Here is a 27,184-nt window from a genome sequence, read left to right as displayed (position 1 = left end):
AGCTTTACACGGTTGTAGAGAGTAATGGAAAAGATGATGATGCGGACAAACTAGATGAATTTGCCTCAAACATTGACAAAGAGGTCAGCGAAATACCACACTTCACATGGGGAGACAAATATGGTATGTTGCTGTAGAATCCATGATAGAATTGTAATTTACTTTGAGAAAGGCCCCACTAATTTTATCAAAAAACACTAACATATAACTCAATATAGTATTCTTTGCATTCTGCGTTTCAAAAAGGTACTACACTGTGTGCTTTTGTTTCCAACAAAGATCAGTGGTGATTATAGATGCTTGTAAAGATGGAGAAGACCATGACTTGTGATTCACCTACGGCTGTATTCCAGAGGCATTGGTATGAATGACACATTAGCACTCACAGTACTACTAGATAGTTGTTGATACTAACACATTGCATGTTTTACAGAGGACGTTCTTCTGTAAGTATCTAGCCAGGATTGGTTGTCACAATCAATGCAAATCAGTGATAAACGTACCTATTCAGAGGTTGAAGATGAGTTGGAGAACAACAGATAATGTAGATGACAGCGGGTTATTTGCTTAGACACCTTGAAGTCTACATGGGTGAAAGGGAGGGACAATGGAATTGTGGACTATCGACAAAAAACAAAGGTGTGCTACAGTATTTAAGAGCTAAATACAACCGTGTGTTGATGTTGGCAGGAAATAATCACAGCGCGTTACTGAATAAAGAGGCGGCTTATAAACATTATGCAAAGGAGAACAATAAAAAAAAGATCAACGTAGAAAACATGATAACAAACTATGGATCTCTCCAAATGTTTATTGTGTAGCTTAAATTAGTGGATCATTTTGTTCGTTTCTTTAGGGATAGTGTGACCCTTGATTTTTAATTCCATTATACTCGGCTAGTGGATGGCAAACAAAACTATATACTGTTTCATCTATAAGTTAGAGAAAAAATTTCATTGCAATGACCTTTGAGTGCGTCTCTATTTTGTCTGTTGAATGATAACTGATGCTATTAACATTACTCCATACACTGGGTCATAATACATTGCGTATGTGAGTCATATAATTGTTAGTTTACTCAGTGTCAAAATATACAACAACAGAAAGCATTACCTAAAACTACTGAATAACAGAAGGCCACATACAGAAGAATATAAATGTTTACATGAAACAAACTGATTATAAGTACGTTTGACGAATGTTTTTGGAGTCTGGTAACAAATTCAAAAAACAAAACCGCGTTTCTGCTCATATTTTAACCACATTAATAACGCTTGTACAATCCAAGCATGCAAAAAAATTTACTTAAAACTATAAGTATGCCTTTGGGTCATACTAACCAATGATATGCGTCAAAAAATAATATGGGTCCATAGGGTCATAATAACATTAAATTAGACTCATGACATAAAAATATTATTTTATGTTCCAAAATATTAATCTAGTCTGTTGTGTCATACTAGATGAATATATAGGTCATGAACATTTAATAGTAACCTTAGTCATAATAATCCAAAATTCCAGTCATGACATAAAACTATTAACAAACAAAAAGCCTCAAACATTGAAGAATGACTTCAGTAATTTCGAAATACTTAACATTGCAATATAAGAGGTCTCCAGAAAGGAATTAAACTAACATTACTTACAAAAACTAAAAAACTTGCATCAAACATCAGAATTTCTTTAGGTCCTCATCTTTTCTTTCTTCTTGAATTTGTCGCAATTCCTTGAATCGTGGTGACCCCACTCCTGACATTTCTTGTATTGACGCATAGGCTTGCTCTTAAGCTTCAAAGCCTTCTTCACTCTGGAAGGGAGTCTACTACCACATCCGTTCGTGCAAAAAATAAGTTGAAAAAAATTTTCATCTATATACTCTTCAAACAAAACTATATACTGTTTCATCTCTAAGTTGAGAAAAAATTTCATTGCAATGACCTTTGAGTGCGTCCCTATTTTGTTTGAAGGGATACTCTTCAAACAAAACTATATACTGTTTCATCTATAAGTTGAGAAAAAATTTCATTGCAATGACCTTTGAGTGCGTCCCTATTTTGTCTGTTGGACGATAACTGATGCTATTAACATTACTCCATACACTGGGTCATAATAAATTGCGTATGTGAGTCATATAATTGTTAGTTTACTCAGAGTCAAAATATACAGCAATAGAAAGCATTACCTAAAACAACTGAATAACAGAAGGCCGCATATAGAAGAATATAAATGTTTACATGAAACAAACTGATTAGAAGTACGTTTGATGAATATTTTTGGAGTCTGGTAAAAATTCAAAAAACAAAACCGTGTTTCTGCTCATATTTTAACCACATTAATAACGCTTGTACAATCCAAGCATGCAAAAAAATTTACTTAAAACTATAGGTATGCCTTTGGGTCATACTAACCAATGTTATGCGTCATAAAATAATATGGGTCCATAGGGTCATAATAATATTAAATTAGAGTCATGACATAAAAATATTATTTTATGTTCCAAAATATTAATCTAGTTTGTTGTGTCATACTAGATGAATATATAGGTCATGAACATTTAATAGTAACGTTAGTCATAATTATCCAAAATTTCAGTCATGACATAAAAATATTGACAAACAGAAAGCCTCCAACATTGATGAATGACTTCAGTAATTTCGAAATACTTAACATTGCACAAAAACTAAAAAACTTGCATTAAACATCAGAATTTCTTGAGGACCTCATCTTTTCTTTCTCCTTGAATTTGTCGCAATTCCTTGAATCGTGGTGACCTCACTCCTGACATTTCTTGCATTGGCGCATACGTTTGCTCTTAAGCTTCAAAGCCTTCTCCACTCTTGAAGGGAGTCTACTACCACATCCCTTCGTGCTGACGACTTCAGGTGGTTGTACATCTACTTCCTGGGGTGCCTCAGCCCCATAAAATTCCTCCATTATTTTCTTCTTCTGGGCTGTAGACGTTACAACCCCGTCGGCAAAAATCTGCTGTCTGGCTTCACGAACTATAGATGTTAGCTCATGAATTTGATCAATATAAACAGACACAGCCTGGTAAAGACCCAACATCTCTCCTTACAAAATTGCTTGGGCCTTCTTCTTCTCATCAACATAAACATGTCGGCCTACATCTGGGTTTTGGACGGCATGAACAACCTTAAGCAGAGGAGATTTCAACCATCTACCTCCAATCAGATACTCAGGAATCAATCGCAACTTTTGTTCTTCAACACAAGGAAGATGTGGCAGCATACAAGACCAGTCCTAGAAAACATCTTACAACCACATAGACCGATAGAATCCTCTACAGAGAATGTGACAGTCCATGTGTTTGAAAAATGATCTAAAACCTTGTAAACCTCTGGACTTGAATCATTAGATATTGATACCAGACTACAGTGGTTATAAGCCTCAAGAATATGTTCTTGAATTTCCTTGAATGCACCATCAGTGAATATTGTGGAGGCATGCTTCTCAATAGACCATTCTGTTTTCATCTTTGTTGTGGTATTATAATCCATATAGTCCAGCTTTGCGGAGTAGTTTCGTTGGGCATCAACCGCATTATTGAAATTCATTAAAAAAACAACGAGGTTAGCCATGGACTGAGTATACCTCTTGAACAACTATTCCGTGATTCAGAAACAGATGTCGTCTTTATCAAAGAACTATTAGGGAAGTCCCTAAAGTAAGCAGGAACCCAATACTTTCTTGATTCGAACATAGAAACGAGCCATTCAGCGCCATCAAGTTCATATGTCTCCATCACATTCTTCCACTTGTCTTCAAACTCAGTGGGTTCAATCAACTCAGACCAAAAGCATGAATTCAAATCATTCTTAAAATCATGATTACCCAGAAGTGACTTAGGCACCTTTTCAGCTACTTTTGCCATGATGTGCCACATAGACCATCTGTGACGTGTATTCACAAGAACTTTTTCAACGGCTACTTTCATGCCCAAGTTCTAATCAGTAACTATCAACTTGGGATGTATGCCCATGCATTTCACAAACTGCTTAAACAACCAACAGAAAGAATCCGCGCTCTCACTACAAAGCAAACCAGCTCCAAAGGACACTGCGCGCCCATGGTTGTCCTTACCAGTGAACGGAGCGAAAATCATTGAGTACCTTCAAAGAAACATAAAATAGTATTACAACATTTACACGTGAATAATGATATAACAACTAATATGTCAAAATAAACTCAAATCGTAGCACAACAGATAAATGCATCAATTTTAAGAGACCAACATTTACCTATTAGTTGAGTACGTAGTATCAAACGAGACGATATCACCAAATTTCAAGTAATTCATCTTAGCAATAGGATCACACCAGAATATATGCATCTGACGACTTCGGGAATCAACTTCATACTCGTACGTGAAGGCATCACAATTTTCCTTCTTCTTCTTCAACTCATCTATTATCATTTGGGCGTCATATCCTTCAGCGTATTCTGATGTCCCGTGTGTAGTTACGGATGTCCAACACAGTACACCCAACAGACTCATAACCGCCCATCAATTCAGTCAACAGCTTGAAAGTGAGAGATTGCCCAATATTAGCACCAGCACAATCTGAAATAAATTTTTGGTGAACTGGTTCAAGTGGCCAATCAGAAGAAAAGATAGCCATTGACCTTGGGGTACAAGATCTTCCAGCGGTACTGCAAGACATGCGTGCTCTTGCCATCAATCCCTTTCATGAAGTGGAGAGGAGCTGCAAAGCAACTGCCTTCCCGTTGTTCTTGAAGTATCGCTCTGTTGTTTATCAGAAAAGCTTGGTTTTATTGCCACAAGATGAGATAGAAAAAGGTGATGCTAACTCCAGTAAAGCACCTTCGACTGCTTTGCACCTTCCTCCTGAGGAAACTCGCGATAAGCCGGCCATGAAGCTCAAGAGACCTCTCCTCCGGCCTGATGATCCAACCAAAGCTGGTAGGAAACATGGTCCACCCATTCGTCCAGATGCTATTAAGAAAAGAAGGAAGCTTGATGACCCAGAGGATGCAAGCACGAGGAAGAAACTTATTTGATTCAGAAGACATTTCAGACATTAAGAAGAAGAAGAAGAAGAAGATAATAGATGACTCAAGATTATTCTCCACGGAAAGGAAAACTCTGAAGAGGTCCAATGAACCCCAGCGAGGGGGTGATGTGAAGGAAATACATGCTAAAAATGCTTCTCTGGCATCTTCAAAGACATCCAAATTAGAATCAGGCCAGAGGATGCAGAAGCCAGTAAGATTGGCTGATCCGACTATGCTAGTCATGAAGTTTCCCCCCGGTGCAGCTCTTCCATCTAGTGCTCATCTGAGAGCAAAGTTTGCTCGTTTTGGTCCTCTCGAGCATTCATCCACTCGAGTGTTCTGGGAGACATACACATGTCGCCTGGTCTATCAGCATAAGATAGACGCAGAAGCTGCTCTGGAATATGCTCTCGCAAGCAACAATCTGTTTGGGAGCAGGAATGTGAAGGTCTACATGAGGGAAGTGAGAGACAAAGCAGTGGAGGCAGAACCAATCAAGCTTCAGAAGGAAGTCATCTCAAAGCCAAGGGAGGCCAGCCCGGCTGCTGAACAGAGGACAGCAGGTAGAATTCCTGTGCAGTCGCAGCAGCTCAAGTCGTGCCTGAAGAAGCCTTGTAGCGAAGATGTTGGTAATGGCAATGGTAGAGGTACTCGTGTAAAGTTTGTTTTGGGAGGGGAGGGGAGGGGAGGGAGGTAGCAAGACTGAACTAGTTTCTTCTAGTTATCCTGTGGGAGAACCATCGTCATCATATACTACACATTCTACAGATGTTACTAGTAAGAATTTGCCTAAATTTGGTCCAGAGTCTATCATTACGCCTTCGTCTTCACCTAGTCATCAGTTGCAGAAAGCTCCGGTTAATATGGGTGGGGCCGAGCTATTACCTAAAAATGACATTTCGCAACAACTTCTGAATCTACTAAGTAGGTGCCGGGATGTGGTAAATAACCTGACGGGGGCGTTAGGCTATGTGCCATACCATTCTCTTTAAGAAAATCAACATAACTACTGGTGGTGGGTGAGAATGAGATGAGTCGCAAAGAGAGCTGGGATGATGAAATGAAATGATCATTTTTTGACAAGTTTGATATTCCTAGCTCATGTATTTTATTTATCTATTACACCACTTCATTTTTATGTTGCTTTCACGTAGAAAATTATTTAAAATATATTAGGGGGAAGATTCGATATGATGTCTTCTGTTTGATATTGGATGTTTGTCATTGCCACAACCCATTGAAACGCAATTTAGCATGCCCGCAATAATTTAATATGGCCTTTTTGGGTCGATTTTTTTATATTTTTTATGCAATATATTATTTGATGATCCATTTTTTGTTTATTTATATATCATGGGTTTTACAAATTGTCATTTGTAATTTGCGTAGCAAATGTTTTCTTCGAAATTATTTACTTTGGTAAGTTTTCATTTCTCGCCCATAGGAAGCGTTCTCTACACTTTTTTATCACAGCCCAACAACTACTCCCTCTGTCCGCAAATAGGAGTCTCGTTTTTCCATTTTAGTTCGTCAGCGAATAGGAGTCTCGGTTCACTTTTACCATAAATGGTAATAGGGTCTCACCTTCTACTAACTCATTCCACTCACATTTAATTTAAAACTAATATATACTAGTGAGACTCCTATTCCACTAACTTTTTCCACCCACTTTTCTTAATATTTCTTAAAACTTGTGCCGCTCATAAATGGGACTCCTAATGGCAGACGGAGGGAGTATATGTTTTTGTTTAACATTATTCCCAAGGTCATAAAAATAATCCCTTTTTTCTCAATTTGGTCTCTTCCCTAAAATTAATTGATTTCTAATTTTGAAACACTTTTTTTTCTATCAGTTTGATTGACTTGTTCATATCATTATTGTCGAGTTTCATAGCTCAAATTGTGTATTTTGGCCAATTACGTGATTTTTTTTAGTTTAATGAGTTTGTTGAGAATGTTCAAGAAAATAGGTGAAAATGATCCCAAAAAAATGTTATTACCTAAGGCAAAATTCAATAATCTTATTCAGTCAAAAGTGAGTTAATTTATGTTTTGAAATATTTAGCTAAAAATTTAGTAATTTAATCCAGTCAAAAAAAGTGCGTTAATTGTTGTTGACCGTCAAGTTTTGATGGAACCATAAAAAAGGATCATTTCTGGACCGCTTTTGTTTTTCGGGATTCAAAATCTAAAAAGTAAATGTCCTCGACCAAAATTAAAAGGTAAAATGGCCATTCATATATTTATGACCTAAAATGAACTTTAGTCTATTTGATATGATATCTAGATATAGAGAAATGATAAGCCGAGGGACTAAAAATGAGGGACCGTGAGCGCCTCTTGTGTTTTCTCTCTCCTCAATTTCTCTCTCTTCTCAATTTCTCGGGAATGGATCCTCTGCTGTGGTGAGAACACAGCAGAGGATGTTGGCTTCCAAACAACGTTGTTTCTTGAAGATGCCTCATTTCTTGAAGAACTACGAGATTTTAGCCAGTGTTATTTTTTATATTAATTGACAAAAGAATAAAAGTAAATAGTATTTTTATTTTTAAAAATGTATTAATTTCGTTAGGTAACTCTACTAAAATAGAGATATAATATAATGGAGTAGTCAACTATATATTTTTCTACTATTAGTTAATGACCAATACCTTTTCAAAGTAAACCACGATGTTTCATACCTAGTGGCTGATATCTTCTTAAACATGAGTTAATGATCAATATACCACACACAAGAGAGAGAATATAAGTCGCTAAAAATAATTTAATTACTTCAGCTTAATTCGAAACAGTTAGAAAAACTAATTAATTAATCAATATTATATTTCTTGAGATTGTTATTATAATTTATAACTATTGATGAAGGTCAGGATAAACAGCTAACGTATAGCTACTTCCACATTTCGAAGATCCGGATGAGAAATATATTGTTTTGATGATTCTACTATGTATATACACATTACATATATGTGATTTGGTAATTGGTTGCATACGATTCATATTCAATCCTACAATTAAAATGACAGATTAATATTAATAACAACATGATATTTTATGAATATGAGGGCAAATTAAGATGTATAATTAATTTTTCTCATATTTGTTTTGTTTAGTTTTTATACACACACTTTAGTTTGGTAACCTTTAGAAAAATTCACCAAGAATATTTATTTTTCAATCTGTGTTGCTTAGTTTTAAAATTAATTACAATTATAATACCTACTCCTTTCGTTTGCGAATAAGAGTTCCGTTTTTTTTTATTTTAGTTCGTCCTGAAAAGTACAAAGTATGAACTTTCTAATTTTGGAATAGTTAAACTACACATTAACTTAACACATCATTTTATTTACAACTTATATCATTACACTACACTACTAATGATGTGGAGGCCACATCCTCTGACACTACTTACACTACCATTTCTCTCTCTATCTTATTTTACCATACATTAAAACCGTGCTGAACAAAATGTTCATACTTTTTAGGAACGGGGGGAGTACATTACAAGTGAGACTCTTATCCACTAGTTTTTTTCCACTCACTTTTCTTAAAACCTGTGTAAAAAAAGAAATGAAAATTCTAATAGCAGACGGAGGGATGGAGGGAGTATTATCTTTGTTTCTTGATCTCTGTGGTATTTAATCATCAAGCACATATCTAAGAAATAAATTAATCTACATAAAAATTGATGGTTTACTTCAGAACTCATTCCTATATAAGTTTTTCAAGTCAATATTGTTCATTGAAGTCGAAGCAGTATTATGACTTATGAGTTTGAATTGTTGGCTAACTTGATAATGACTTAGACCGATATAATGCAAGTCACCTCAAATTGTCCAAGATTATTATAGTGCTACTTAATTTAGCTACGTTAACGTGTTCGATTGCTGACCTACAACTATTTCTATTTGTCGCGAGTACTATACAGTATTTCTCACCTATACATATACATATACATATACATATACATATACATATACATATACATATACATATACATATACATAAGATGGTTAGTTCGTAAATTTATAGGGCGTTTCTTTTAGTTATGTGACAAATTCAAAATTAATCAATTCATCAAAATAAAAATAAATTAACTTGATCCAATTTTATCCATTGCAACGCAACAAAGTAATTTACACAAAAGTTTGGAAAAAAAATGAGATGCGTACCATAAATAAAAGAGCAAAAAATCAATAAATCAGATTGTAATCTAAAAAATACGATATGATGATGACACGATGTACAAACGAAATACGCATCAGAATCAATCATTCTACATTATGGAGTATTATTAACTGATGCCTTCTCTTTTTTTATATATATAAAGAAGTTTTCAGACTTGTATATATATGTAATTAAATTGATTTTTACATATATTAACTTAAGATTAATTAGATATCCAATCAAATACCCTGTAATCATGCACTATATCTAATTTTGTTGTTGACGTGCATGAACTAACATTATAATCAGTCATTGTTAGTACATATATTAAAACAATAAATCAGAATAAATAGATTCCTCATAGCAGAAAATACTTATCATTTGACTTTAATCTGTGTAATCATAGTTGGCAGCCAGAAATTTTCGGCGAATGTTAAGCTTGTAATTAAAATGTCATTCAGTTTTCTAAACTATATTAATTTTATGATTGAGATATATTTAGGTATACAACTTATATGAGCTTGATCACAACACGATTCAATGTTAACTCAATATTTTTGTTTGGCCATTAAAAATATAGTATTAACTTTTGTTTTAATCTTGACATGATTAGGATTGAATCAACCTATCTTTCAAACTTCAACTCAACAAAATAAGTTTCCAAAGAGCTTAAAATTAAGTTATTTTAATGAAGAAATAAATGAAAATGTTAAATGTTAAATGTGTGCCCCATTTGTAATACTAGAAAAATCAAATAATGGGTTCCAAATTACAAGCCGAAACGCGTAAATGAGATGCTTTACGGATTTACACGTGACACACACATGTAAAATGAAAAAGGAAAAAGTATCAACAATTAATCCAGAAAAGAAATGAATGATGAATTTCGTATTCGTAAGTGTAAAAAATTAACACCGGCCATGGAAATCCATAGAAAAGTTAGGAGCAAATGTTGACTTTTCTTTTAATCTACTTTAATTTACAAGTCTAATTCTCCAACTACCACCAATCTAGAGTTGAACAATTGAACTTGTTGCCCAACTGGGATGCATATAATTACACTACTACTATGTGTCTTTGAAAAATGAGATTTTTAAATGTTACAGATTTTATTATACAATTAATAAAATAAAAGAGAATGGAAGAAAATGAGTAAAGTAAAAAAGAGAGAAAATAGTGAAAATAGAGTTAATGGATTATAGGGTCCTCTTCCTAAAATAGAAAATTTCTACTTCCTCTGTCCGCGAATAAGAGTTCCGTTTTTTCATTTTAGTCCGTCCGCGAATAGTAGTATTTTTAAAAGATGGCCTAAAATAGAATTAGTAGTTTTTATTTTTAAGAGATAGATGAAGCTTTATACACATATTTTCTTATAGTCAAATAGGTGTATATGTATATTAAACACAATAATTATAATTATAACAATAACATATGAGAATTAAAATATTTAGATGAGGGGCGCTCAGTTGACGTTTATTCTGGAGCGTTCAGCAAATCAATTTTGTAGTAAGTAAATGGTCAAATATATCTTTCTCAATCAGAGAAGGGAATGACGAGAACGAGGGAGTAAAAAAATTTAAAAAAATAATGAGATAAGGTGCCTCATATCACACTTATTCTAGGGCGCTCGTTAGACCAATTCTCTTACTTAGGGGTGGAAATATGGATATTGGGTATACCCATTCTCGACCTGACGCCCACCGGGTATTGAATACCCAATATCCAATAAAATGGGATTGAGTTTGGGATCAGGTAATGAAATTTAAGATAAGTCAGGTATTGGTTAACCCAATCGGGTATCGGATATTTCCCGAATACCTGATGTACTGTTTAGTGTAATTTTTAAATAGATTTAGCCATTTAGGGTTGTTAGGTATGGGATAAATTATTTACTTAGTTGTAAATTGTAATTAATTAGATTATTTATATCTAATAGTTATAAATAAGTCAACCACCCGAGTTTCCATTAAAGTGACTCTACTTTCATTCCTTTTTTTCTTTTTTAAAGTTTCTGTATCCATTACGTTGCCGCCTACTGGCCACAAATACTCTCTATCGTTGCCTCTCAGTTAGTCACTACAGTTGACATTTTTAAGTTGACATAATTAGCATAGAAAACAAAAATAAAACAAAATATTCTCAATGAATATAGAGAAAATTTTTAGCTTTAAAAAAAATATATTTTTCATCTTACTTTTTTTTATTAATTATTAATATATATAAAGAGTCAGGTATTTGAGTACTCAATCATCAGGTTTGGATACCCGTAGCGGGTATTTGGGTATTCGAAAACATATCGGATATATTTTGGGTGTGCATATTTAGACGATTTTTGGGTTTGGATACCCGATTTTTCAGGTCGGGTACCCTTGGATAGTCGAATTCCCAGCCGTACTAGTCTTACTTATTACTACTACTATTTCTTATGTAAACATTTTTTTTTCAAATTGACCTTTTACTGCAATTTGTCATTTTTTCCTCCTCCAAAAAAAATGGCGCCAACTCCAAGCGGAAAAAGTCCGCTCGCTGACATTGTAGAGTATAAACTGTAAAAAGGCAGGTGTAGTAATTTGGCAGGGGAAGGAAGGATAGGAAGGTTCTCGCTTCTCGGTGATTGTGTTGTGTATGGTGTGGTGTGGTGTGGTGTGGTGTGGTGTGGGAGTAGAAAATATAGGAAGAGAGGGCCCCACAAACATGCCTAAGAGTTGGACAGAGTCGTGTCCCCGTCGACTTTCGATGATTATGGCCGCCTTCCTCTTCTACAATACACTCTGTATTTGACTTTTACCATTTCCCCCCAAAGGTGAAATACGCCTCTCCTCTCCAATCAATCCTATATATCTCCCTCCCGTACAAATCAGTACATCTTCCAGATTCCTTTTCCTCTTCACTCTCTGTTTCTCCGATTGGGCCAGCCTTTAATTCTTGACAGTACTTGCTCAATCAGTAGCTATGTTTTTTAAGGATGCTTTGCTGATTCTGTTTGTGTGTTGGATTAGTTTTGGGGGCACTGATGCCTACGGCCTCTTCGGCTTCGATGTCCACCACCGATACTCCGACACCGTCAAGGATTTCCTCGACCTCAGGGGCCTCCCGGAGAAGGACAGCCTCGACTACTTCGCCGCCATGGCCCACCGCGATCATCTCTTCAAAGCCCGCCGCCTCGCCACCACCCCCGCCTCCTCCCCCTTCCTCACCTTCTTCGGCGGCAACGAAACTTACCGCCTCTCCTCTCTCGGATTGTATGCCCTTTTTCATTTTGATTGCTTTTTCATCTTATGTGCTGCTCTAATTTGATCTATCTGCTTGTGTTTTGAGGGGAAATTGTTTGATTGGCTAATGCTATCTGCCCTTCAAATGAGAGGTAGTTAGGCCATCCACAACGCTGTCTCTATACCGTCTCTTAAACCGTCTCTTAACTACTATTTGAGCACTATTTGAGGGCCCCACTGTCCTTTTTTCCTCCATCTCTTAACTAAGAGACGGAGGCTGCAACGCTCCGTCTCTTAACCGTCTCTATACCGTCTCTTAATTACTATTCATTCAATTTAATTTATAATTTTTTTTAAAACTCAATTCAATTTAAACAAACACACTTTATTAAAATTAAAACAATATTACAACTTAACATTAAAAAAACGAAGACATAATTAAAATTCTAAAAAAATAAAAATGACATAATTTAATATTCTCCGCCAAAGTTTTCCCAAATGTGCTCAATTAGATCCTCTTGGAGTTGGGTGTGGGCGCTAGAGTCGCGTGTCCTTGCCCGAATAGCCAACCGTTCTTGTATAGATGTGTGTTTGTGTTTGAAATGAGTATGGAATAGAATTATTTATAGAGTAAAAAAATTAAAAATTTTAAAAATGAAAATAAATATTTAACGGTAATATTACCGTTTGAAAAAATTTTTTTTTTTTTTTTATTAAAAATCGATTTTTTTAAAAAAAAATGAATTATTGCGTCATCAGTGACGACGCCCACTCGCGGGCCAGCGAGTGGGCGTCACGCACGCATGGGGACGTGCCACGTGTCTCGGGCGCGTGGCGAGACAGCTCGTCTCGTGTCTCTCCGAGACGAGCTACGCGACGAGCCGGTCGCGAGCTGGAGACGAGATGGCCGCTGCAATGCGTCTCGCGGGGGTCTCGTCTCTCCGAGACGAGACGCGAGCCCGGCGCGAGACGCGTTGTGGATGGTCTTAGGATTTTGAAGGATTGCACCGGATAGAATAATGTCTAGTTTAGACACACCCTTCACCCTCACTAGATTCTTGTAAGAATAGCATCTTTTCTTTGTGGAGATTTTGATTACCAATTTCATGCTCAATTTGCTAACTTAGAATTTTAACAATCAAACTAGTACTAGTATTTAGTGATGAGGGGACACAATGCATTCTGAGCTTAATGAGAAAGTTCCAACAGTTCCTTTTTTTTATAAAATTGTTTGAATGCTTAGTAGGTGGGCTACAGCTTTATCTTGAAAACTGCTGATGCAACTAACTATGATACCTTTCATATAAATATTTAGGAGAGTAAACGATGTATAGTTCAAGTTGTTCAACTGCCTCTTTTTTTCTAAGTTCATATTTTCAATTCTTAGTTTCATTTTAACAGAATTACTATAATGATAGCTTTAGTGATAAAATCAGGTGCTTTGTTGCTCTTTTCTTAATTTTCCACGTCTTAAAAATTTTAGTGTCACTGTGTATTTGCAGTTTGCACTATTCACTTGTTTCTGTGGGTACCCCGGCTGTGTCATTTCTCGTGGCACTCGACACAGGGAGTGACCTATTTTGGTTACCATGCGACTGTACGGATTGTGTACGTAGCTTGAACTTGACTTCAGGGAAGGTATGTCACTCCGAGTACTCAGAAATATCAACTTCAACATTATCATATTCAAAACCTACTTCCAGAGAAGTTGTGATCATATTTAACTAGCCGACCTTTACCTACATCAACATTATTGCCTAATTCTTCCCGCTTCTTGATTTGCATGATCTCTGCTCGTCGTTGATTTTACTTTATTTTAATGGATACAGAGTGTGGAGCTCAACATATACAGCCCAAATGTATCATCAACTAGCTCACCCATTCCCTGCAATAGCACTATGTGTGGACGGCGACGAGCATGTGCTCTGAGGCGCAATGCTTGTGCTTACCAAGAAGTGTATCTTTCCAGCAATACTTCAAGTACAGGGATCTTAGTAGACGATGTTTTGCACTTGGGAACGGATGAAAATCCTCAAAAACCCGTTAGCGCCCCAATTACATTAGGGTATGTGTTTCTGTTTTTCACTAGACTTGCTCATACTTCATTATATTCAAATGCTCTTTTTTGGTCCACTGAGACTGTAATTTTTCACAGTTTTAAAGCTTTAGCATGTGTCCTTTTTACAGATGTGGAATAATCCAAACCGGTGATTTTCTTGATGCTGCTGCTATCAATGGTCTATTCGGACTAGGTTTGGACAATATATCGGTCCCTAGCATCTTAGCCAACAAGGGGCTCGCAGCAAATTCTTTCTCGATGTGCTTTGGAGTGCGTGATGGAGTTGGAAGAATTTCTTTTGGCGACAAAGGAACCCCCGATCAAAAAACAACTCCTATCAATGTTGACGAATCATCACAGTGAGCAGCCGAATTTGTTTCTGCAAAACGTGCATTGATTTATCCTAGTTTCAGCTCCTAATCTTGATCTTGCATTCAATTTCTGCAGTCCTAGCTATAATGTGACCGTGACAAATCTAGTTGTGGGAGGAAATTCCAGCAAGATCGACTTCTCAGCAATCTTCGACTCTGGCACCTCCTTTACATACTTGAACGATCCAGCTTATTCTGTTATCGCAGAGGGTGTAAGTTATATGTATCCGATACTACCATATTTCGATCAATCTTTTTTTTGAGCAAGTCTTGAAATATTCTGTTCCTTTACAGTTTGATTCTCAAGTAACTGAGCCACGTTACCAACCAGAGCGGAAGCTTATCTTCGACCACTGCTATTCACTCAGGTCAGTTGATTTAGTCGACAACTTCTTGGGCTACTCTACGTTTGATTTTTGGTCGTCCCTTGCCTCATTATTTCCATTGCCTGCAGTGCAACTCAAGATAGCTACAATGCTCCGCACTTGAACATGACGTTTAAGGGCGGTGCCTTATTTTATGTCAATATGCCAACTGTTGTGATTCCAACACAGGTGAGAAATCTACATTACATCAGATTAATTTTATGGAATTTTCTGTCAAAAATGCTAAAAACTCAACTCATTTCCAGGGTGGATACGCATTTTGTTTGGCTATTGTCAAAAGTGATGATATTAACATCATTGGACGTAAGTATATTGGAATCATTTACTTGCTTTTGCCTTCAACTGTGAGTCTGTGTTGCTGATTTGCATTTAGCTCTTCGCGTTAAACAAATAAATTTGCGCGTTTTTTCCTGTAAAAAAGAATTATGCGTTTTAAATATAGAAGTGTTGTCTTTTTCTTCTGACATTAACACTGCCTCAATTGTGCTGACGAACTCTATAAATTTTTCCAAATCTCCCAGAAAATTTCATGACTGGCTACAAAATTGTCTTTGATCGTGAGGAGATGGTCTTGGGGTGGTCGGACTCGAACTGTAAGTTTGGTTTATCATTCTTGCAACACTGCTTATATTTGAACGGCAATGAGCTCGATTTGATGAGCATTATCGACTGCTGATCTCAGGCTATGATACTGCTGGTGGATCAAACACCCTACCTGTAGGCAATGGCAACAAAACAAGTGATGCTCCTGCACCTTCCATTCTAAACCCGGAGGCCACGCCTGGCAGCAAAAATCGTTCTTCTACATCATCTACACCGCACCCGCTACCAGCAGGACTGCCTTCAGGAAATGGAGCTGCTCGACTCAGTTCCATCGCTAACGGACTTATGATGGTCATCGCTTCACTGTTTTTCTACCAATTCCACATTCTTTCTTCATGAGATATGCCAACCAACTACAAGGTTTTTCAGACCCTTATTCTGTTGACAAATATATACCGCAGGTTAATTAGTTTGACGTATTTTGTCAATTATTTGTTCTTTTTCATTCATGTACATAGAAAAGGGATTGGACTTCAATAATTACACATGTATAATGGGTTGGATTCTGGGATGCTCTTAGACCATTTTGTTTTTTCCTTTCACTATCGTATCTATTCAAATAATCTTGTACTATAATAATATGATTTTGTTTTGTTATTACTATTATTATTATTATAGAAAATTTGGTAAAGTATATAGAAAATACGTAGACCTCATGTAAGAATGAATACCTGCATTACAGCCTGAATTTCCCTTCTCAACCAGTCAGCCAGGAAATGATTTTGCCGTAGATACTTACGAAATTTCCAGTAAAGTGAAACCTGGAATTTTTCAGCAATATCACCTGCACCACATAACCCGGGTTCGTCCTCGATGGCTAATTTAATTTACCAGATTCAATAAGCAATGAATTGAAAAAAATACCTGAGTCAGTGTAGTAGCATTTCAGCCTATATCTGTGAGCTTCTGAAAAGAATTCACTGTGAAACCAGAATAAACAATTGAATAATTTGCAGATCGCATAGATATAGCCTCAAACTAAACCAATTCCACCATACCTATTTTCCAAACTCTTGCCAACATAATGCCGCTGATAAGAAATTCCATCATATCCACAAATAATGGAGAAATTCTCTCTGTGAAGTAACATATAAAGAATATAGTATAAGATAATAAAACAGACCCGAAGAGAAATACAGTAGCTATAAAATTGCTATGGCTAACTGTAAACAAATACATATACTTGGCAGTTCGTCTCAATCTTTTCTTACTACCATATCTCAGCCATTTGATATCACAAACTAAAGAGAACCTTATGAAAAGATACACAAACTAGTATTTATCCCCACTCAGCTCTAAAGGGGATGGACACATCATCAGCAAACCTTTAATTCGCTCCTTGACCTTGGCAACAATGTCGACAGACGGGAAAGCAAAACTATTGTTTTACTACGCAGCATCAGTAGTTTTTATCACGAATAAGATTTGCTAACAAGACTGTTGCATCAACTAGGATTTCAGTTCCATAGAAGTGAACACAAAATATGAAGGGTGATGAAATTTGTTACAGAAACTTTCACATGATTTTAAAAGACAATCACATCAGAAAACGTACATAGAATTTAAATTAATATCCTTGATCAACTAATACCATTATCTAATGTTAAAATAGAATATAGAAACCAAAATATAAAGCTTACCTTGCACAAAGGACAAGTCATTGTTGAAGATGTACAAGACTGCACACGTGCAACTATATTGATCCATTTGACTATGCAGTGATAGCAAAATTTATCTGAAACAGTTTAGCTTAAACATCAAAGGATGATTGAAAACCACAGTATATCTTCTTCATTGTAGATAAAGTCTAAAAGCAGCATATTTATGAATACAGCTTAAGCTAAAGTTTAGACAGCAGACAGAGTCTTGCAAGAACTATGAGAGATTGAAAAGTTTCTGAATTTCACCCCATAAAACTGTTTCTTTCATCAACATAGGAGTTAAAGGTCAAATGTTTTCTCACCAAAAAGTGCTGAAGCATCTAAATGTCATAAATTAAATTTACTAATTTAAGTATTAAATAGAGAGTCAATAGTTCCTCTTATGATATTCTGCTACATTGCATCTTCAAACTCCTTGTCGGCTTTTCTATTAAAAAATAAGTAATACAGAGAATAGTTTGATCGAATTATGTCACGATAAGCTCAATTCAAGAAGAACAATCTGAAAGTAATTGCAAATCAACTATGGGAATAAAACTCGAGAATGTAAAAAGGAAATATAGGTCATGACAACAGCTAACAAAGAAAACGCATCAAGAATGTGAAAAAAAAATGAGTGGAGGAAGGTCAAAACAAGAAGAAAAACCAAAAATGAATAAATTGAGGAAGAATAGTATTGCGGAAAACAAATAGCAGGGAGGCGTACGGAAACACTGATCCAAAAACGATTCTTGAGTCGTTGGGGAGAGGCATATAGAGCACGGGTCCGGGCTCGGGCCGGAAGAGGAGGAACCAGTCAATCTTTCTTCTTCAGCCATCTCACAACACTGTTCGTTCGGGAGTAAGTGAGAAGGAAGCAGCAGTCGCCAATGGTTTATTTCTTCAATACGAATAAATTTGATTTGAATATAAAAAAATTTACATTTTTTTATAATTATGTATCCAATCCGTCCTAACCAAAATGCTCAAAATCACATTGTATTTAGCTGTCAAGGCATTGCTCATGTTGAAGCTGAGACTACAATAACAGAGAGGATGGCGCTCGCGCTTCTTTCAGAAATATACAATCTACCAACCTCAAAACTAAGAAAGAAGCACCTCATATACAAAATGCACTTGCGCAGAGCCAATGTCAACTCAACTACTAATTGACTAGTAATAGCCATTGACAGGAAAAATACTTTCTTCATATGAATTTCACCATATATATATATATATATAGCTAAAATACTGCACAAAAAGTATAGTGCATGGAACAAGATCCAACTACAGCTGTTCCCTTATGATTAGAGTCACCTAGCCTAAAACAGACATGCCACACAGATCTACAAAAAGCTTCTTCGGTCACATAATGCAGCATGTTCTCCATTCATAATCATAACCACACCAACTCTATTTTTCAATATATCATCGTGCCTATGTTCCAGCAAATTTTCAGTTCTACCCCACTATAATCTGTCCTGCGTCAGTGCTATTGTCACGACCGCCCTTTAGGGTTAATAAATACGGGCGATCGTGATTAAAAGAACTTAGTAAACAGACGAAGAAAACTAGGGTTTCAATAAAGAGTTTGACCAATAATTAATATTTAATAAAAAGGGGGCCAAAAGGTTGACATTATCCAAATAAATAGGTTTAAAGCTAAAAGATTGATGAGTAAAAACCATGTCTCAGCGGAAGCGTTCAAGAGAAAGAGTGACGTCATGTGTGGAGACACAACGACACTCGTAGTTCACAACTAACCAACCATGCTTCAATTTTAAATTGCTCAACACCACTAATTGCTCGTCGCCGCTCAACCTGCACATAGGGAAAACACATGCAGGGCTGAGTACTTAATATACTCAGTGGGCTTATGCCGAAAACATTTTCAATAAAATATTATTTTATCATGTCATACTTAAGTAACCATCGGGGTTTAGCTTTAGAAAGGCCCGAAGCACTAAAATCATTTTCCCATTGCAAAAGTCGACTGATCAATCATTTTCCCTTAGACGTTAGCCATATCTGCCAATACATGACTTGGAATGTGGCCACAAACCAAGCCACTAGACCGGCCAGCCCGTACGCTAGCACACGATCTACCATAGGTGTACACTAGTCCAAGTAGGGTTTGCGGCCGTACGAGGACCCGAATTCGATTTATATAACAATGGCATATAGCCACATCAGATAGGCACGTTAAAAATCAAATCACGGCATGATAAATACAGTTTCATTTCCATCGATAAAATATTTAGGACGTTGTCCTTATTTAAAAGAAAGCTCACCTCGACTGCTTAATTCTCAAGTACTTTCTTCCCCTTGATATCACGATTCACTTGCGATGATTCACCTTTAACATTTAGATAATACATAAATCAAAACACGTTTTTCAAATAAATAAGTAAAAATGCATGCATCCTAAGTGAAGTTATTTATCTCGTTTTATCTCGATTTTTCGACGGCCGCTTACACCCCTAATTCCTCCGTTAGCTCCTCGTAATTTTCCTCAACGATATCGAAATAGAATCCCCGAAATTATAAAAGTGCATGATAAAATTATCGCAAGTACTCCCCTCGCAATTACATTTATTTCGAAACTCGGGGTAAATTAATTGTACATCGAATTATTCCGAGAATTAACTAAATAATTCCCTACAATTAATTTAATTATTAATTCAAAGATTTATTTAGTTATTGGCCTAAAGATTTAATTAAAAGCCCAAGACTTAATTATCTCCCCACCTTATATCTCCAATTACAAATTAAAGCCCAACAATTAAATGGAGCCCATACTTTAATAATTAACCAGGGCCCAAATCATTTTAAAAGAAGAGGCCCATACTTTAATTAAACAAATGAGTCCAATAATCCACCCACCATCTCCACGCCTCTCTTTCGAGGAAATCAGGTTTATTGGCTACTTTGCCTTTAAAATAACGTAAATGTACCCATTTTGTTATCTATTCCATAAATGGGAAAAACGCCGACCTCGTTGGCGTGTTTTAAGTGAAAACGCCACCCGTATTGGCGTTTTACAACGTATGTGTCGTCGTATTGCATGAACGTTGAAAAACGCCGATGTGATTGGCGTTTTTGACGAAAAACGCCAATCCCACTGGCGTTTTTCATGTTGCCTTCCGTGAAAAAAAGGCCAAAAATTCTCCCAAGTTATACACGCCAGTGACGAAAAACGCCAATCTTGATGGCGTTTTTCGTTCAGGCATTTCATCAAACACTTGGAGGGCATTTCCACGTTTCATTGTGTTAGTATGATAAATTTGGTTTTGATTTATCACATGCAGATTTCTGTCGAGTTTGTGGGAATGTAAGAGTGAATTCTGAAACTGTCGCAATAAATTCTGAAACGCTCGCAATTTTTGGTTTTATATACTTTATCCGTCCATGAAATAATGTTATTGGCATTTTTCATTTTACCAAAGTCATGAAAATTAGAGTGTGATTTGTACATTTTTTCTATAACTCTGAGTTTTGATTTTTATGAAATTTATAAAGTTAAATTTAAAAATTTTCATGTATTAAAATAAAACTATATATATAAAACAAAATAAATAACACTAAATATGTACTCATATGAGGATGAATGATGATACTCATGTTTACAAATGATATGTAGTAGCATATCCATTTTTTTGTTTTGATTTTGTTTTTGTTTTGATATGTGTAGTATAATTCTAATACCGTGCACTACATATCTTAGCTCAAACACCAACAATTTTTACCACAAAATTTGAATCAGACATTTATTATTCATGGTTCATCATTTACTTTTTTTAATTCGTCATTTTTTATTAATCTTCAATTTCATATATTTATCAAAAAAAATTCATGTTTTAAAATTAAAATAAATTAATAAATTTTTACAAAAATAAAAACTAAAATTTCAAAAACTACTTAATTTGAAATACAACAGAAAGATACTAATTCTCCTATAACACGAATTCATGAGAGACAATGTTGAACTTGGGAGAAAGATACTAATTCTCCTATAACACGAAAATATTGTTTATCCAATCAATCGTAAATCTAGTTTGATTTTAAGTTTGCCCTCCAAGTGTTTGATGAAATGCCTGAACGAAAAACGCCATCAAGATTGGCGTTTTTGACGAAAAACGCCAATCCCACTGGCGTGTATAACTTAGGAGAATTTTTGGCCTTTTTTTCACGAAAGGTGTAATAATGGAGTGCTCATTTCAGTTGGAAGAAGAAGGCAGAAGAAGGAAGCTCGGCTTTGAGCTGGAACTAGCCGAGAAGGGAGTTCGGTGTTTGAGCCGAGAAGGGAGTTCGGTTTTGAGCCGAGAAGGGAGTTCGGTCTTGAGCCGAGAAGGAAGAAGCAACCTAGAGAAACTAGCCGTTGGAGCAGCAGTTAGTTAGCTGAGATGTAGCGGTTATTCTTCTTGTTTTCTTGATTCTTGTTGTAGTTAGTTAGTAGCAGTTGCTACTTGATTGTAGAGCTTTAAATAGCTCATAAACCGTGTATGTAGTTAGTAGTTTAATCAATAAAGAGTTTTCCAGTTTCTCTCCAAGATTATCATCTTCAATACTCAAAGTGTGAGTGTGTGTGTTTCTGCATTGTGTGATCTCATACAACAGTGAGTGTGTGTGTGATCTTCTTGAGTGTGTGAAAGCCTTGTGTGTGTAAATCCCAACAAGTGGCGCCGTCTGTGGGAAGGGATATTGAAGCTGATTTGCAGAGGATCAAACGGTTTCAGAGATGGCAGCAAGGCTTGATGCAGAAAAGTTCACAGGCAAGAATGATTATAGCCTGTGGAAGATGAAGATGAAGGCGGTTTTGATTCAACAAGGCTTGGCCGCAGTTCTTGCAAAACCAGAGGAGAAAGGAAAGGCTCCAGTGCTTGATGATAAAGCTCAGGCAAAGATGGAGGAGATGCAGCTCAAGGCACATTCTGCAGTGATTCTGTGCCTTGGAGATAAGGTCTTGAGGGATGTTCAAGAAGCCAAGACTGCGGTGGAGATCTTGGGCAAGTTGGATGAAGTTTACTTGGCCAAATCCTTGGCTAACCGGCTGTATCTCAAGAAGAGGCTGTATGCCTATAGTTTTTCTGGAGATAGGTCCATCATTGAGCAGCTAGAGGAGTTCAACAAGATCATTGATGACCTGGGATCTGTTGATGTCAAGATTTCAGATGAGGATAAGGCCATTCTCACATTGAATGCCTTGCCTAGCTCGTATGACCAGTTAAGTGATGCAATTATCTATGGAAGAGATAAACCTATCACCTATGCAGAAGTCTATTCAGCCTTGATGGCCAAAGAACTCCAGAAGACAGCCAACAGAGGCTCTGCAAGCTCCAATGTTCAAGCTGCAGAGGCCTTGAATGTGAAGAAATTCAAGAGGCAGAACTTCAAGAAGAAGTTTGAGGGCCCTAAACCCTCAAGTTCTGATGCTCAGAAGGAAACCAGAGCTTGCTATTGGTGCAAGAAACCTGGACATTTGAAGAAAGATTGTCATGCATGGAAGAGAAAGATGGCCTCTGAGGGACACAACCAATCTGATTGTGTGGAGAGTGCTGATCCCCCGGCTCAACTTATGAATATTAGTGACAGTGGGGTCAGTCACAGGTGGATAATGGACTCGGGGTGCAGCTTCCATATGTGCCCCAATAGAAGCTGGTTTCATGATCTTCAAGAAGCATCGGGTACGGTTGTTCTTGGAAATAATCATACTTGTCAGATAAAAGGGATAGGGAAAGTGAAGCTAAGCCTACAAGATGGCTCTGTGAAGATCCTGACTGGGGTGAGGTATATTCCAGAAGTGAAGAGGAACCTCATCTCATTGGGAATGCTGGAGCAGAGGGGGTTCACTATATTAATGAGTCAAGGAAAATTGTTTGTGAAATCTGGAGATGCAGTGATGATGGAGGCTGACAGAGAGCATATTCTCTATTATTTGAAGGCTAAGGCTGTTGATGGAGAAAGCAATGCTGTGTCAGATGATTCCCTAATGCTATGGCACAAGAGGCTGGGCCATCCAGCAGAAGGAAGCTTGAAAGAACTCATCAAGAAGGGCCTGATCTCTAGAGATTTCAACAAGATGGACCCCTGTGAGCAGTGTATACTTGGAAAAGCAAAGAAGGCACCCTATCCTACAGGTATTCACTCTTCTACAGCCCCTTTAGACTACATACATAGTGATCTTTGGGGGCCTTCACCGGTGTGTTCAATTGGTGGAGGAAAGTATTATCTAGCTATCATTGATGACTATACAAGGAAGTTGTGGGTATATATTCTTAAGGAAAAATCTGAAACACTCACTAAGTTCAAGATATGGTGTAAGGAGGTGGAGCTAGAGAAAGGAAGGAGTGTTAAATGTTTAAGAACTGACAATGGCCTGGAATTCTTGTCTGCTGAATTTGATATATTTTGCAAAGAGAAGGGTATGAAGAGGCACCGTACTGTTCCTGGTAATCCCCAGCAAAATGGTGTTGTGGAGAGGATGAATAGGACTATCCTAGAGAGGGTGAGGTGCCTGCTTCTTGGTTCTGGTTTGAGCAGCAGGTTCTGGGGAGAGGCGGTGTATACAGCAGCCTATCTCATCAATAAATGCCCATCTACTGCCCTGAAATCTGAAACTCCTGATTACATGTGGTATGGAGCTCATAGTGACTACTCAAAATACAAAGTGTTTGGGTGTGCAGCCTATGCTCATGCTAGGCAAAGTAAGCTTGAAGCTAGGGCTCTGAAATGTATCTTGCTGGGATATCAGAGGGGTGTTAAGGGGTATAGGCTCTGGTGTATTGAGCCTGGTAGGCAGAAGGTGGTGGTGAGTAGGGATGTGGTGTTCTTGGAGGATCAGATGCCCTACTTGAAAGATAAGCTGGACTCCAGTGACTCCAGTGAAGTTGAGAGTGATTTCTTCAAGGTGGAGCCTATGGGAGTTGGCCTAGGAGCAGGTGGAGTCACTGACTCAGAAAATGAACCTGATCCAGAGGGTGATGGTGCTCCAGCTCAAGGTAGAAGAAATGATGAGCCCACAGCAGATCCTACCAGAGAGTACCAGATTGCAAGAGATAGGGGAAGGAGAAATGCAAAGCCTCCTGAGAAATTTGCAGATATGGTCTATTATGCACTGTGTGCTGCTGAGAGTATTGACATTGCTGATCCTCTCACCTATAAAGAGGCCATGAGAAGCAAAGACAGAGAGAGATGGATAGAGGCCATGAATGAAGAAATAGAGTCTTTACTCAAGAACAAAACCTGGATTTTGGTGGACAAATCCAAGCTGAATACAGATGGAAAGGAGAGGAAGCTGATCAGTTGCAAGTGGTTGTTTAAAAAGAAGGTAGAGACCACTGATAAAGACAGAATCAGGTTCAAAGCAAGGCTGGTGGCAAGGGGATTTACACAGCAAGAAGGAGTTGACTTCAATGAGGTGTTTGCTCCGGTTGTTAAGCACACTTCTATTAGGATTTTGTTGGCTGTGGTGAATCAGCTAGATTGGGAATTGCAGCAGCTTGATGTGAAGACTGCCTTCCTAAATGGAGACCTAGAGGAGACTATCTTCATGGATCAGCCAGAGGGCTATGTGAAGAGTGGTGAAGAAAGCAAGGTGTGCTTGCTACAAAAGAGTCTTTATGGTCTTAAGCAAAGTCCTAGACAGTGGAACAAGAAGTTTGATGCACAAATGAAGAAGATTGGCTTCATTAGATCAGAGTTTGATGATTGCATCTACATCAAGAGGAAGGGCAAAACACCTATTGCCTATCTATTGCTCTATGTGGATGATATGCTACTTGCAGGACCTTCTATGACAGAAATTCAGCAAGTCAAGGAGGATTTGAAGTCTAGCTTTGAAATGAAGGATCTAGGAGAGTCAAGGAAGATCCTAGGCATACACATTCAGAGAGACAGAGGCTGCAAGAAGCTGTGGATGCTTCAAACTGACTATATTGAGAAAGTTTTGCAGAGATTCAAAATGGAAAATGCAAAAGCTGCATCAACTCCTCTGTCCCAGAGTTTTAAGCTTTCAAAGGAGCAGGCCCCTAAATCTAATCAAGAGGCTGAGGAGATGGAGTCTATTCCTTATGCTAGTGTGGTTGGAAGTGTTATGTATACTATGATCTGTACCAGACCAGATCTGGCACATGCTATCTCAGTGACTAGCAGATACATGGCTGACCCGGGGAAGGAGCATTGGAATGCTCTTAAGTGGATATTGAGGTACATGAAGTCAACCAGTGGCTGGGGAATTGTCTTCAATGGCTGGGAAGGTGAATCTGAGGAGGTTGTGCAGGGCTATTGTGATGCAGACTATGCTGCAAACCTGGACAACAGAAAGTCCCAAACAGGTTATCTTTTCACCATGTTTGGAACTGTAATCAGCTGGAAATCAGGTTTGCAAAGTGTTGTTGCTCTCTCAACAACAGAATCAGAGTATATAGCTCTCACTGCAGCTGTACAGGAGAGCTTTTGGATTCAGGGAGTGATTTCTGACTTTGGTTTTGACCAAAAGACAATGGTGATTCATTGTGACAGCAGCTCAGCTATGTGCTTGGCTAAACATCCGGGTTTTCATGAAAGGAGCAAGCACATAGACATAAAGTTGCATTTTATTAGAGATGAGATTGAGAAGGGGAGAGTGAAGGTGATTAAGATTAACACCTTGCACAATCCGGCTGACATGCTAACAAAGTCTCTAGGTAGAGACAAGTTTGATCATTGCAAGAAGTTGATCAATGTTTGTGCAAGAACTGAGATGAGCCCTCAGGTGGAGAATTGTAATAATGGAGTGCTCATTTCAGTTGGAAGAAGAAGGCAGAAGAAGGAAGCTCGGCTTTGAGCTGGAACTAGCCGAGAAGGGAGTTCGGTGTTTGAGCCGAGAAGGGAGTTCGGTTTTGAGCCGAGAAGGGAGTTCGGTCTTGAGCCGAGAAGGAAGAAGCAACCTAGAGAAACTAGCCGTTGGAGCAGCAGTTAGTTAGCTGAGATGTAGCGGTTATTCTTCTTGTTTTCTTGATTCTTGTTGTAGTTAGTTAGTAGCAGTTGCTACTTGATTGTAGAGCTTTAAATAGCTCATAAACCGTGTATGTAGTTAGTAGTTTAATCAATAAAGAGTTTTCCAGTTTCTCTCCAAGATTATCATCTTCAATACTCAAAGTGTGAGTGTGTGTGTTTCTGCATTGTGTGATCTCATACAACAGTGAGTGTGTGTGTGATCTTCTTGAGTGTGTGAAAGTCTTGTGTGTGTAAATCCCAACAAAAGGCAACATGAAAAACGCCACCCGAATTGACGTTTTTTAAAACACGCCAGTGGGATTGGCGTTTTTTGTCAAAAACGCCAACTACGTCGGCGTTTTTCAACGTACATGCAATACGACGACACATACGTTGTAAAACGCCAATACGGGTGGCGTTTTCACTTAAAACACGCCAACGAAGTCGACGTTTTTCCCATTTATGGAATAGATAACAAAATGGGTACATTTACGTTATTTTAAAGGCAAAGTAGCCTATAAACCTGATTTCCTCCTCTCTTTCTCTCTCCCTATATCTCTTTCTCTCTCGACCCAAATCGGAACAGATCCTCCATCCGTCGTCGCCTCCTCCGACTCACCCCTCTACGCCGGCCGCCGTCCACCGTCGAAATCACGATGTCGTTGCTGCTGTCGGAATCGCGACGCCGCTGGGAGACGCTGTTGTGCCGCCGTCAGCAGCTTCCGTCGGTCAG

At 37.5% G+C, this 27,184-nt stretch overlaps 2 protein-coding genes across 2 annotated transcripts; one reads left to right on the top strand and one right to left on the bottom strand.

The window, feature by feature from the left end:
- Positions 1-11,933: 11,933 nt before the first annotated feature.
- Positions 11,934-16,414, top strand: LOC121793512 (aspartyl protease family protein 1-like). Its single transcript, XM_042191531.1, has 10 exons — positions 11,934-12,446; positions 13,919-14,054; positions 14,246-14,481; positions 14,604-14,834; positions 14,923-15,058; positions 15,141-15,214; positions 15,301-15,400; positions 15,478-15,535; positions 15,754-15,825; positions 15,915-16,414. The coding sequence occupies exons 1-10, from the start codon at positions 12,157-12,159 to the stop codon at positions 16,172-16,174; spliced, it is 1,593 nt and encodes a 530-aa protein (XP_042047465.1). The 5' UTR covers positions 11,934-12,156; the 3' UTR covers positions 16,175-16,414.
- Positions 16,415-16,488: 74 nt separating this feature from the next.
- Positions 16,489-18,314, bottom strand: LOC121796695 (E3 ubiquitin-protein ligase Topors-like). Its single transcript, XM_042195490.1, has 5 exons — positions 18,203-18,314; positions 17,476-17,570; positions 16,834-16,865; positions 16,700-16,755; positions 16,489-16,619 (listed from the first exon to the last, which is right to left on the bottom strand). The coding sequence occupies exons 1-5, from the start codon at positions 18,312-18,314 to the stop codon at positions 16,489-16,491; spliced, it is 426 nt and encodes a 141-aa protein (XP_042051424.1).
- Positions 18,315-27,184: the final 8,870 nt, after the last annotated feature.

This window comes from Salvia splendens, chromosome 3 (genome assembly GCF_004379255.2).
Source record: "Salvia splendens isolate huo1 chromosome 3, SspV2, whole genome shotgun sequence".
Lineage (NCBI taxonomy): Eukaryota > Viridiplantae > Streptophyta > Magnoliopsida > Lamiales > Lamiaceae > Salvia > Salvia splendens.
This window is presented reverse-complemented; position numbering and strand designations above follow the sequence as displayed.

Excerpts from the sequence above, each read along its gene's own strand:
- LOC121793512 (XM_042191531.1), top strand. The coding sequence starts at position 12,157 with ATGTTTTTTAAGGATGCTTTGCTGATTCTGTTTGTGTGTTGGATTAGT. Across the intron at positions 14,482-14,603 it reads AGCGCCCCAATTACATTAGG|ATGTGGAATAATCCAAACCG; the intron begins GTATGTGTTTCT and ends TCCTTTTTACAG. Across the intron at positions 15,215-15,300 it reads GACCACTGCTATTCACTCAG|TGCAACTCAAGATAGCTACA; the intron begins GTCAGTTGATTT and ends CATTGCCTGCAG.
- LOC121796695 (XM_042195490.1), bottom strand. The coding sequence starts at position 18,314 with ATGGCTGAAGAAGAAAGATTGACTGGTTCCTCCTCTTCCGGCCCGAGC. Across the intron at positions 17,571-18,202 it reads GTTTTTGGATCAGTGTTTCC|ATAAATTTTGCTATCACTGC; the intron begins GTACGCCTCCCT and ends AAACTGTTTCAG. Across the intron at positions 16,756-16,833 it reads GGCAAGAGTTTGGAAAATAG|TGAATTCTTTTCAGAAGCTC; the intron begins GTATGGTGGAAT and ends CTGGTTTCACAG.